The 10,495-nt window shown below is 61.3% G+C and overlaps 2 protein-coding genes across 5 annotated transcripts in view; both read right to left on the bottom strand.

The window, feature by feature from the left end:
* ROBO4 (roundabout guidance receptor 4) overlaps positions 1-4,838 on the bottom strand; it is a 6,504-nt gene extending 1,666 nt beyond the window's left edge. For 2 of the 3 annotated variants that reach the window (XM_035346265.1, XM_035346263.1), the window contains exons 1-13: positions 4,688-4,838; positions 4,316-4,594; positions 4,103-4,241; positions 3,901-4,028; positions 3,166-3,281; positions 2,848-3,067; positions 2,654-2,775; positions 1,891-2,062; positions 1,660-1,810; positions 1,442-1,572; positions 705-827; positions 344-623; positions 136-223 (exon numbers count right to left, since the gene is read on the bottom strand). In XM_035346265.1, the coding sequence (XP_035202156.1) occupies positions 136-223; positions 344-623; positions 705-827; positions 1,442-1,572; positions 1,660-1,810; positions 1,891-2,062; positions 2,654-2,775; positions 2,848-3,067; positions 3,166-3,281; positions 3,901-4,028; positions 4,103-4,241; positions 4,316-4,594; positions 4,688-4,808 (2,070 nt within the window). In that variant the 5' untranslated portion in view covers positions 4,809-4,838. Of the gene's footprint in view, positions 1-61; positions 224-343; positions 624-704; positions 828-1,441; positions 1,573-1,659; positions 1,811-1,890; positions 2,063-2,653; positions 2,776-2,847; positions 3,068-3,165; positions 3,282-3,900; positions 4,029-4,102; positions 4,242-4,315; positions 4,595-4,687 lie in introns of all 3 variants that reach the window. The other variant, XM_035346266.1, reaches the window with a different exon arrangement.
* Positions 4,839-7,028: 2,190 nt separating this feature from the next.
* HEPACAM (hepatic and glial cell adhesion molecule) overlaps positions 7,029-10,495 on the bottom strand; it is a 3,869-nt gene continuing 402 nt past the window's right edge. The window contains exons 2-7 of one of the 2 annotated variants that reach the window (XM_035346116.1): positions 8,528-8,931; positions 8,007-8,288; positions 7,823-7,916; positions 7,346-7,417; positions 7,182-7,252; positions 7,029-7,099 (exon numbers count right to left, since the gene is read on the bottom strand). In XM_035346116.1, the coding sequence (XP_035202007.1) occupies positions 7,384-7,417; positions 7,823-7,916; positions 8,007-8,288; positions 8,528-8,931 (814 nt within the window). In that variant the 3' untranslated portion in view covers positions 7,029-7,099; positions 7,182-7,252; positions 7,346-7,383. The remainder of the gene's footprint in view (positions 7,100-7,181; positions 7,253-7,345; positions 7,418-7,822; positions 7,917-8,006; positions 8,289-8,527; positions 8,932-10,495) is intronic. The other variant, XM_035346117.1, reaches the window with a different exon arrangement.

Below are 10,495 nucleotides of genomic sequence, written 5' to 3' on the forward strand. Positions count from 1 at the left end.
AGTGTCTGGGGACATGTCCCTGGGCCTCCTGGGGACTGGGGACATGTTCCTGCAATTCCTAGTGACTGGGGACATGTCCCTGGGTTGTCTGCTGACCAGCAAGATGTCCCTCGGTTTCCTGGTGACCGGAGACATGTTCCTGGGACTCCTGGTGACTGGGGACGAGTCTCTTGGGTTTCCAGTAACTGGGGACATGTCCCTTGGGCACCCGGTGGCCGGGAACCTGCAGGCACAAGGGACATGCTGGCTTTTGCCACTGGTCCATCTTGCAGCATGTGGCTGGGGTGCAGGAAGGGGCCACCCCATAACACCCAGGGCATCCCCAGGAGATGTGTAGACTCACCGAGTCCCTGCAGGGTGCCAGGCGTGGGGCTGCCCTAGGGGTGCCACCAGTGTCTCAGTGCCGATGGATGCCAGCGAGGCGCTGCCCCGCCGTGCTTTCGGGGAGATGACGGCTGGCAGCCACCATAGGTCCCCTCCTGCCAGCGCAGCGTCACTGTCCTGTCCCTTCTGCTGAAGCCACCCAGCCTTCAGGCCAGAACTTGTCCCCCACTCAACACCACTCACGGGGATGGTCCTGAGTCCAGCTGCCAGCACTGGGGTGCTGTGCACTCGGTCCAGCTCTGCGTGGGGACACAGCCACCATGAGCAACCTCCAGGTGTCCCTGCGGCGCACTGCCCCCATCCCGACGCTCTGTCCCCACCTCGCTTGCGGATGTGCTCCCAGGGTGCTGGGCTCAGGGTGCTGGGTGTGGGGTGTCCCCTGCGAAGGTCGCTGCAGTTGGGGGATGTCGCGGGACTGAGGCTTGGTGGCTCCGAGGACAGGGCTGTCAGGGCAAGAGCTGTCAGGGCTGGGCACCCACAGGTGCTGAGCCCCTTGCCCCCTGCACCCCAGGCTCTCTCTGTCCCCGGGTTCCTGCTGTCTGCAGAGAGGGTCTGGTGGCACTGAGGGGGACCAAGGAGGGGGGGTCCTGTGGCATCAGGGGGTCCTATGCATGAGGTGGGGATCTTGGGCACCCTTTGAAGGTCCCTTAATACCCTGTGGGGGTCCCAGGTACTGTGTGAGGGGTCCCATGCACCACTGGCGGTTCCCATTGGGCTTGGTAGGGTCCCAGGTACCAGATGGGGGACCCATAGCACCTTAGGGGGGTGGTGCCAGATGCTGGGTGGGCATCTCAGTGGGTGGGCATCCCAGGGCACTACATGGGCATCCCCTGGCACTGGGTGAGGAGTCCCAGGTACTCTATGGAGGTCCCCTAGAACCCGGGGGGGGGGGGGTCCTAGGCATTGGGTGGTAGGCATTGGGTGGGGTCCCACAGCACCCTGTGGTGCTCCCATAGCACAGGGTGAAGGGTCCCAGGCACTGGGGGGCGGTCCTACAGCGGGGGGGGTGGGAGGGGGGCACATAGCTATGGGTGAGGGCTCCCGACACGGAGCTCACGGGAGGGCTGGGGGTCCCTGCTGTCACTGCCCAGGAGCCGGCTGCTGAGGCTGCTGCTGCCACTGAGGTTCTGGGGGACGCAGCTGGGTTTCCAGGGGCTGCTGAGCCATGGTGCGTCGCTGTCCCCCTGTCTGCAGGGCAACATCTGCCATCAATGTCCTTGTCCCTGCCGTGCCAGGGGACCTTGTTGCCACCCCATTCCTCCCCAGGCCACTCACCTGTGGTGTGCCAAGACATCCTGCCTGGCGCGGCGCTGGCAGAGGAGGAGGAGGAGGGCGAGCAGGGCCAGCCAGAGCAGCGAGCCGGCAGCTGCGATGACAGCAGGCTGCCGCAGAGCCCGCACCACCACATTGCTCTTTGCCGTCACCTCTGCAAGGGCATGGCTGATGTCACCTCTGTGCCACTCCTGCATCCCCCCACCACGCCCCATCATGGTCCCCATTCCCTACCCAGGACATTGCAGGTGGCATTGCTAGGGACCCCCAGCCCCGCGCTGTTGAATGCGGCCACCTGGATGCAGTATCTGGCCCCAGAGACAGGCAGGGAGGTCTCCAAGCGGTGGGTGTCTCCGTCCACTGTCCTGTTGGTGGGGTGCGACCAGCCCTCGCCCAGGGACCAGACCTGGTTTGGGGGGCGATAGGTGGTAAGCCTGCACTGCCACGTGCACGGGTTCTCCGTTGAATAGACTCCCCTAGGATGGACTCTTATTGATTGGTCCCTCTTGGATATACCCCCTGGTTGATCCCCATGGAGAGATCCCCTTGGTGAAAGCCCCTTGAGGAACCCTTTTGGATTAGGTCCCTTTGGATGCCCTCCCTTAATAGACTTCTTGGGTGGTTCTCCCTGGATGCACCCTCCCCCCTCCCCCCCTTGGATGGGTCCCATTGGATAAACCTCCTTGGATAGTCTCCCCACCTTGGACGGACCCCTCTTGGGCACAACCCCCACCATGAATGAATTCCCTCTTGGATGACCCCCCCTTGGATGGAACTCCCTCCACAAATGGATTCCCCCTTGGATGGATGCCCTCCCCCAGAACAGACCCCACCTTGAATGGATCCCATTGGATAGACACCCTGCCATGAATGGATTCTTCCTTGGATGGATTCCCCTTTCACAGCCCCCCTACCACCCCAATGAAACCTTTTTAGATGGACACCTCAAATGGATCCTCCTTGGCCAGCAACCCCCAGTGCCCCCCGTCCCCCAAACCTGGTAGCCCCGAATGATGCCATTGTGAGCATCAGGGGGAGGTGGTTCCCAGCTCACGACAACGGTGCCATTCCCTGGCTCAGCCTGGCCCACGGTGACATGCTGGGGCGCCGCGCTTGGCACTGCCGAGACAGCAATGCTGAGACCCTGGGACCTCCATTGCCCCCCACATACCACCCACCATTCCAGCGTACCTTCCTCAGGGATCCAGAGGTGCCAGCTGTTGCTGTCCAAGCCCCAGGCCCCCATGGCATAGGGCCGGACCTTGAACTCGTACTGGTAGCCCCGCTGGAGCGCGGGGATGACAGCGCTGAGCTCCCTGCCCACGTCCTGCTGGGACCAGGTGGTGCTGGCAGGGAGCAGGCAGCGGTACAGCACCACGTAGCCCTCCGGTGCTGGCCCTGGCATCACCATCTGGAGGGGATGAAAAGGGCTGTAGGGACACAGCCAGGACGTGGGGGGAAGGCCCCATCCCAGCCTGCTCTCTTGGCGTGTCCCGGCAGTACACGTACCCGCCAGCGGAGCCAGGCAGCGGCGGTGGTGGGCAGCACAGTGCCGTTGTCCAGCTGCAGCTGCACGGCCAGCAGGTCCCGTGGCATGGCCTCCCGCCGGCCTTCTGGCAGCTGATCTGCAGGGAAAGACGAGTCTAAATGTGGCACCTGCACCCCAGACAGCTGTGCCTGGGGCCCCTGATGTGTCCTTGGATGGACCCAGTTGAATGGCCCCCTTGGATGGACAGCTCTTGGATGGCCTCCTTGGATGGGCCCCATAACAGATTGCTATTGTTGCATCCTTCTTAGATGGACCCTTTGGCTGGATCCCACTTGGCTGGATCCCACTTTAATGGGAGTCCCCCTTAGGTGGATCCCCTTGGAGGAACTTGGTTGGATCCTGCTTATACAGACTCAATGGACTCTCTTGGATGGCTTCACCTTTGACAAACCCCCTTGGATGGACACTCCTTAGTCTGACCCTTACTTGAATGATTCCTTTTAGATGGACCTCATCTGGATGGAACCCCTTGGATGTATCCTCTTGTATGGAACCCTTCAGATGGACCTCCTCAGCCAGAGCCCTCCTTTTGGAAGGACCCCCTGGGATGCACTCTCCCTGAATGGACCCCTTGGATGGCCCTTCTTTGGTGGACCCCCTTGGATGGACTCCCCTTGGATGACCCACTTGGATGCGCCCCACTAAGATGCCCCCCCCCGGGGCCCCCCCCGGGGGCCCCGGGGCCCGGGACCGACCCCTCACTTGGACATGGGCGGTGGCGGCGGCGCTGCCCAGCTGGCTCTGAGCTGTGCAGGTGTAGATGCCGGCATCAGCGGCCGTCACGGCGTAGAGGCGCAGTGTGTGCTCCCGGTCCACCTCATGCCTGCAGGCACCGGTACCCTGTCACCCTTGTCACACACCCTGGGAAGGTGACACCGCCACCCTGCCACCACCTACCTCCCCCAAGGCAGCTCTCCGCTCTCCTTGTGCCACTGCACCCGTGGCGCGGGATCACCCTGCGCACTGCAGCCTAGCTCCACTGTGCCACCGGCCACCACCACAGTGTCAGTTGGCCGCCGCACGATGGCCGGCTTCTCTGCAGGGAGGGGACATCAGGGAGGTGACGTGGCACATTCCCATGTCCCAGGCCCCTCAACCATCACCACTTACCTAGGACAGTGACGTGGGCGTCCCGGCTGTGCCTCTCACCTGCCGCGTTGGCTGCCACGCAGACATAGACCCCTGCATCAGTCCTGCGTGCTGGGGCCACCCGCAGCTTCCCGCGGGTGACCTGATGACGTCCCCCAGCTGGGTGCAGGGTGACACCGTCCTTCCTCCAGGTGACGCGGGGCTCGGGGTGCCCAGCGGGAGGCACGCAGTCCAGCTCCAGTACCTGGCCCGCTGTGGCCACCAGGTCGCCGGGCTGCAGGCGGAAATTGTCCCGCAGCACTGCAGGAAAGGGGACGCCACCCTGGGTGGGGACACATTCAGGGTGTCCCATCCCCCCACCCACCACTGTCCCCCGCCCCAGGTTGTCCTTACCAGCTGGGCGCTCCACCATGGTGTGGGTCTCTGCGTCCCCCCCGAGGGGGTGGCAGCCTCCCAGGCACAGCGCAGTGGCCCAGAGCCCCAGCCCCAGTGCCATGGCCCAGCCGCCCGCCATGGCCTCCCCGTTTCCTCCCAAGATCTGGTCCCTCCCGGCTAGGGTACAATGGCCGGATGCGGGGGACGGGAAGTGCCGGAGGGACGCAAGCAGCTCAGCTGCGGGAGCAGCCACTGGGTTGAAGGGAAGAGTAGGTTAAGAAGAAATGAGCTGTCAGGTTGGGGCTGGGAGGCCTGAAGGGCAGGATGCCATCGGTAGGGACCAGAGTAAACAGCCTCAAGGGGGCAATCTGAAATCTGAAATCTGGTAGAAATTTCAGGGTTTCCCAAACTGCCCTTGGTGCTGCTTCCCCTCATCATGAGATCTCCCTGCCAGCCGTCCCTCAGACCTCATTCTTTGTGCAGCCAGGACAGGCTCAATAGGTGCACTGAGCCCTTCTGCCCTCAGCCGCCACCCGCCTCCCCCATGTTGCCCTGACCCCCCAGCACTCCAGGCACCCCCAGGCTGAGTAACACATTTAGTTTATTGGTTAGTAGCATCCGTGGGTGCTCACACACCCCGAGCACCCCGGGGTGCCCCAGCACCCACCCCGGTGATCCAGCCCTCCAGCTTTGTCCTAAACCTATTCCTGGGGAGGCCTGGGGCAATGCAAGTGGGTGTGCCAAAAACTGGGTGATTTTCACAGAAAATCCATAGGCAGCAGCGGGCGGGTCTGGCTGGTGGCTGGGAGGGCAGCGTTCACTTGCGGGGCCTGGGCCCATGTTTTGGGGGACAGCACAGCCAGGGAGCTGGGGGGCTTTCCACCTGTGTGCATGGGTGTGAGTGCACGTGAGAGCCTGCACGCTAGTTTGCGTGCACAGGGCTGTGTGTGGGTGTGCACAGTGCTCTTGCACATGCAAGGTGCATGCGTGCTCTCTCTGCACACCCTGTGCATGCTCCCTGCACACTTGTGTGTACTTCGTTCATGCTCTTCTCACAGGTTCCATGCACGCTCCATCTTCACACTCCATGTATGCTCTTGCTGAACACTCATGGTCTCTGCACCTTCAGGCACACGGAGATGCCGACACACTCTTTCTGCAAATGCCATGCACAGGTAAGGGGCATGCAGGGTAAGACCTGCATGCCCCATGCACACAGCATGCACACTTTCTCCACGTACTCCATGAGCACTGTCTCCACACAATCCATGCTTTGTGCATGCTCTCCTGACATGCTTTATGCATGGCCTATTGCATGCTAAATGTGTGATCCCTGCACACTGTAGGCATGCTGTCTGCACACTCTTGTGCATGCCCCCTTACATTCTTTGTACATGCTCTTTCTGCTTGCTCCAAGCTGCTCTTTCCACATTCTCCTTGCATACCCTGTTGCATGTTCTGTGCATGCTCTGCCTGCATGCTTTCTCCACACATTTCATGTATGCTCTCTGCATACTCTGTGCATGATGTCCCTGCACACTCTGCACACACATTCTACATGCACTGCACATGTCCTTTCGCATGCTCCATGCGTGCTCTTTGCACACTGCATACATATTCTCTGCATGATCCATGCACATCTTCTCTGCACACTCTGTGCACACTCTACATGCTCCGTGCGCACTCTGTGCACACTGCATGAACGATCGCTGTGCTCACACTTTGCCTGCTCTTTCTGCACAAACTGTGCACACTGTTTCTGCATGCTCCCTGTGTGCCTGCTTGCACAGTCCGTGCATGCTCTCTTTGCACACTGCGCATGCTCTCCACGTGTGCTCTGCTCACACTTGCTCTGCAGACTGTGCGTGGGCTCCCTCTGTGCATGCTCGGTGCACGCTCCCTCTGCACACCCGATGCACGTGCGTGTTTGTTCCCCGTGCGCCCCACACCCCGCCCCGCAGCCAGGCCCTTCCAGCAACACCCCAGCACCCTCGCGGGGCAGCAGGGTGCAGCTCCAGCTGAGATCACTCGCCGCTACCACCGCTCGCCTGCCCCCACCCGCCCTCCCCGCTCGCCGCCCGGCTCACCCGCCCGCTCCCGCACCGCCCCACGCCTTCTGCGGGCCGCCGGCGTCCCCGCCATCCGGGAGCAGGAGGAAGGCAGCGCCCTGGAGATCAGTGCCTGAGCTGGCAGCGCTGGCGGGGAACACGTGGACAGCCCCCCCCCCCCCCCCCCCCCCCCCCCCTGCCCCCGGGGGGCGGGGGGGGGGGGGGGCGGTAGAGGGGGTGGGGCGGGGCGGGGGCGGGCGGGTGAGCCGGGCGGCGAGCGGGGAGGGCGGGTGGGGGCAGGCGAGCGGTGGTAGCGGCGAGCCCCTCGCCCCGGCGAGCGCCCGGCAGGCGGCGGTGAATCCTCCTGGGGTGCTGGGGTGTCCTGCGGGGAGGGCGTGGGTGTTGACATGGGGGTGATGCTCTGGCGTTTGTCCCGGCGTCGCCTGGCCCTGCTGCCCACTCACCTGCTCCTTGAGGATGTACAGGGCCAGCGGGGCCTTGCGGTCGTGGTCGGTGCCGCGCGGCATGGTCTCAGCTGCAGGAAAGGTGGGGAAGGGAAGGGATGGGAAGGGAAGGGAGGGGAAGGCGGGGGGGGCCCAGGGCATGGTGCTGCCGGCACCACACTCACCCTCGTGCTTGGGGTGCTCCTCATCCTGCTCGGTGTAGTCAGGGGGGGGGCGGCTCCACTTGCTGCTTTGGTCTGGGGAGGGAACAGAGGTGGTGATGGTGGTGGGGATGGGATGGGATGGGATGGGATGGGATGGGATGGGATGGGGATGGGGATGGAGATTGGAGATGGAGATGGAGATGGAGATGGAGATGGAGATGGAGATGAGATAGGGTGGGGTGGGATGGCATGGGGTGGGATGCGATGAGATGGGGCCGGACAGGGCAAGTCAGGATGAGATGAGATGGGGTAAAGTGGGATGAGATTGGACAGGAGAGGATGAAATGGGACAGGATGGGACAAGATTGAACAGGACAGTATCAAATGGGATGGGATAAAACAGGGCAAGATGTAAGGGGGAAGGGAAGGACAGGACGGGATGGGATGGGACAGGACAAGAAGAAACCCCTCTGGCTCCCACGTTCCCCTCAGCCATACTTCTTAGATGGTTTCCAGCAGGCACAAACAGTCACCAGGGTTACAAGGAGGAAGATGCCACCCGTGGAGAGGATGATGTAGAGGGAGCTCCGGCCTAGGGGAGAGCAGCAAGGGGGGAACCCCCCAAAAAAATCTTAACCAGGAACATCTGCAAGCAATGGCCAGCCCTGGGGACACATCTTACGGTAGACAGTGAGCTTCACAGGGATACTGCGGCCGTGGCTGATGGGGTTCTCCACCAGGCAGCTGTAGACATCGTCATCAGCCATGAGGACACGGGTGATGGTGAGGATCTTCTGGTCGGGGGAGAGGAGAAGGCGGGAGTCGTTGCTCAGTGGCCGCCCATCCTTCAGCCAGGTGTAAGTGGGCTTGGTGCCGTTCTCATGTGAGCAGTTGAGGGTAAAGAACTCGCTGAGCTCCAGCACCGTCGAGGAGGCCACCAGCACTTGCGGCTTTGAGATGGGGACTGTGGATGAGGGGAGCCAAGGTGACACCAATGCCCCAAAGGACACGGACGGACCCACGGCACGGAAGGGGAGGACATCAGTGCCCTAGTGGGGACCCGACCTTGCTGCAAGCAAGCCAGAACCACCTCTCTGTGTCACTGAACTCCCCAAACCACCTCCCTGATGGACAAATTCCTCACAAAACACTGTGGGGAGAGATGTCCCAAGGGGAAAAACAAGCTCAGCTGCACGCCCTTACTGTCCACAGTGAGGTTGATGGTCTTCTCGCCAGTGAAGGTGTCATCGGTGATGGAGACCTCCACCTCGTAGGCACCCTCATCAGCCAGCTGCAGTGGGCTGATGAGCAGCGAGCCGTTCTCCAGCACGCGGATGCGGTCGCGGTAGTCGGGCCGCAGGTTGCCGATGATCTCGGTGCCGATGGACTGGACGACGGTGACAGGCTTGTCCCGCTTCAGCTGCCACTTCACCACCGGCTTGTCAGGGCTGGCGCTGGCATAGCGCACCGACAGCAGCGCCGCCTTGCCTGCCGTGCCGCGCACCAGTGCCGACGGGCTGGTGATGTTCACCCCCGCCAGCAGACCTGGGGATGTGGGGGAGACAGCGGGCGCCGCGTCCCGGCCCTCCGAAAAAGGGGAAAAACCCCTCCCAGAGCCGCGACGAGCATCCCTGAAAATCCCTCTCCTGCAGCACCCCCACTGTTTGCACAGAGGTTTGCAAATATGTATGCATCACCCCAAAAAAGTGCTTTGGGAGGGGGTTGATGCAACCCCTGGAAAGTGCACTGGGGGAGTTGATACAACACTTTGCAAAGTGCATTGGGGGCATTCATGCAACCCTTGCAAAGATACACACACAGGGTTCTCACCCCAAGCCCTAGAGGATGCTCTTGTCCGGCCCTCCCCCATGCCACTGCACAAACACAGCACTGGCGAACGAGCCACCACGTCCCAGTTCCGTGGCAACCTCCTGGCCCCCACCACCCCACAGGGAAATTCAAGCTGTCTGTGCTCAAAGCAAACAGCAAGGCTTAAAAATCTAACTTCTGAAGGAAAACAAAAACCAAGAACATAAAAATAAAATGGGTTTAATCCCCAAAATACCCCTGTCCCCACTAGTTTGAGAGCCTCATCCATGAGACCCCATCCAGATGTTGTCACCTGAAGTTGACCAAACCCCAGACTGAAGAGGGGGGGGAGGTGAAATCAGCCGGGGGGGGGTGGGGGGGTGGGGAGGAGGGAGGCGAGCAGAGCAAGAAAGGATTTAAACAAGCCTGAAAGTCACGGGACCTATTGGTATGCAGCATCCGTCCATCCATCCTCCCCAGCAGCTGCAGAGCTCAGCCCCGAAAAGGCACCGTGGGGTGAAATTTGGGATAAAACCCGGGCACATGGTCAGGATGCGGCCCCTGCCCCATCCCCACAAGTTTGTGTGTCTGGGAGCCCATTCCTGCCCTCCTTTAACCCCACTGCTTTATATTTTCAAGGTTCTGGGGGAAGGAATGGGAGGGATTTAGGAAGTATCACATAAACATCCCCAAAACACCAATCCTTACTCCCAAAGGCAGTGGTTTCTTCAAGCCCTCCCCCCCCCCCCCCGCCTCATGGAATAAATTTTGGGGTGAAAAACCAATCCACTTTGCTCTGCATCCTCAGCCTGACCCCCACCATTGCTGCCTTTGTACGCAAACTTTTGAGAAATAGTGGAAAAGAATTGCAGCTGCCTTCCTGTGCTGGCCCCAAGAGGGGGTGGGTTTGCTCCTTCGGGGGGTGCCAAGTCCCCAAAATCAGAGTGCTGGTGGAGGGAGGCACTTGGGGAATTAATGCATTCAGGTGAGATGCAGCAGGATGAGGGAACAGGAGAGAAGCTGGGTGAGAAAGGGGATTTTGAGGGAAGATGAAGAATGAGCAAGAAAAGGGTTTGGGGAAGCCAAAATCTGCTGTCTGTGCCTGGGGTTCACCACCCACTCCTCCCCAGCAGGACCCACTTTCCTCCCACAGAGCTTTTTTCCTCACTTCTGGACCCTTTTTTTTCCTCCTTTCCACCCCTCTGCCATCGGAGGGGCTGCTTGGTAGCAGAGCGCATCCCCCCCATGTCCCCAGGCCTCCCCCCAAACCCCCAGTTTGCCACCGGCCTCCTCCACTCCTGCCCCATTTGGGTTTAAACAAACAAACAAATACAGAAAATGGGGGGGGGGGGGGGGGGGGGG

Source organism: Oxyura jamaicensis, chromosome 24 (genome assembly GCF_011077185.1).
Source record: "Oxyura jamaicensis isolate SHBP4307 breed ruddy duck chromosome 24, BPBGC_Ojam_1.0, whole genome shotgun sequence".
Classification (NCBI taxonomy): Eukaryota; Metazoa; Chordata; class Aves; order Anseriformes; family Anatidae; genus Oxyura; species Oxyura jamaicensis.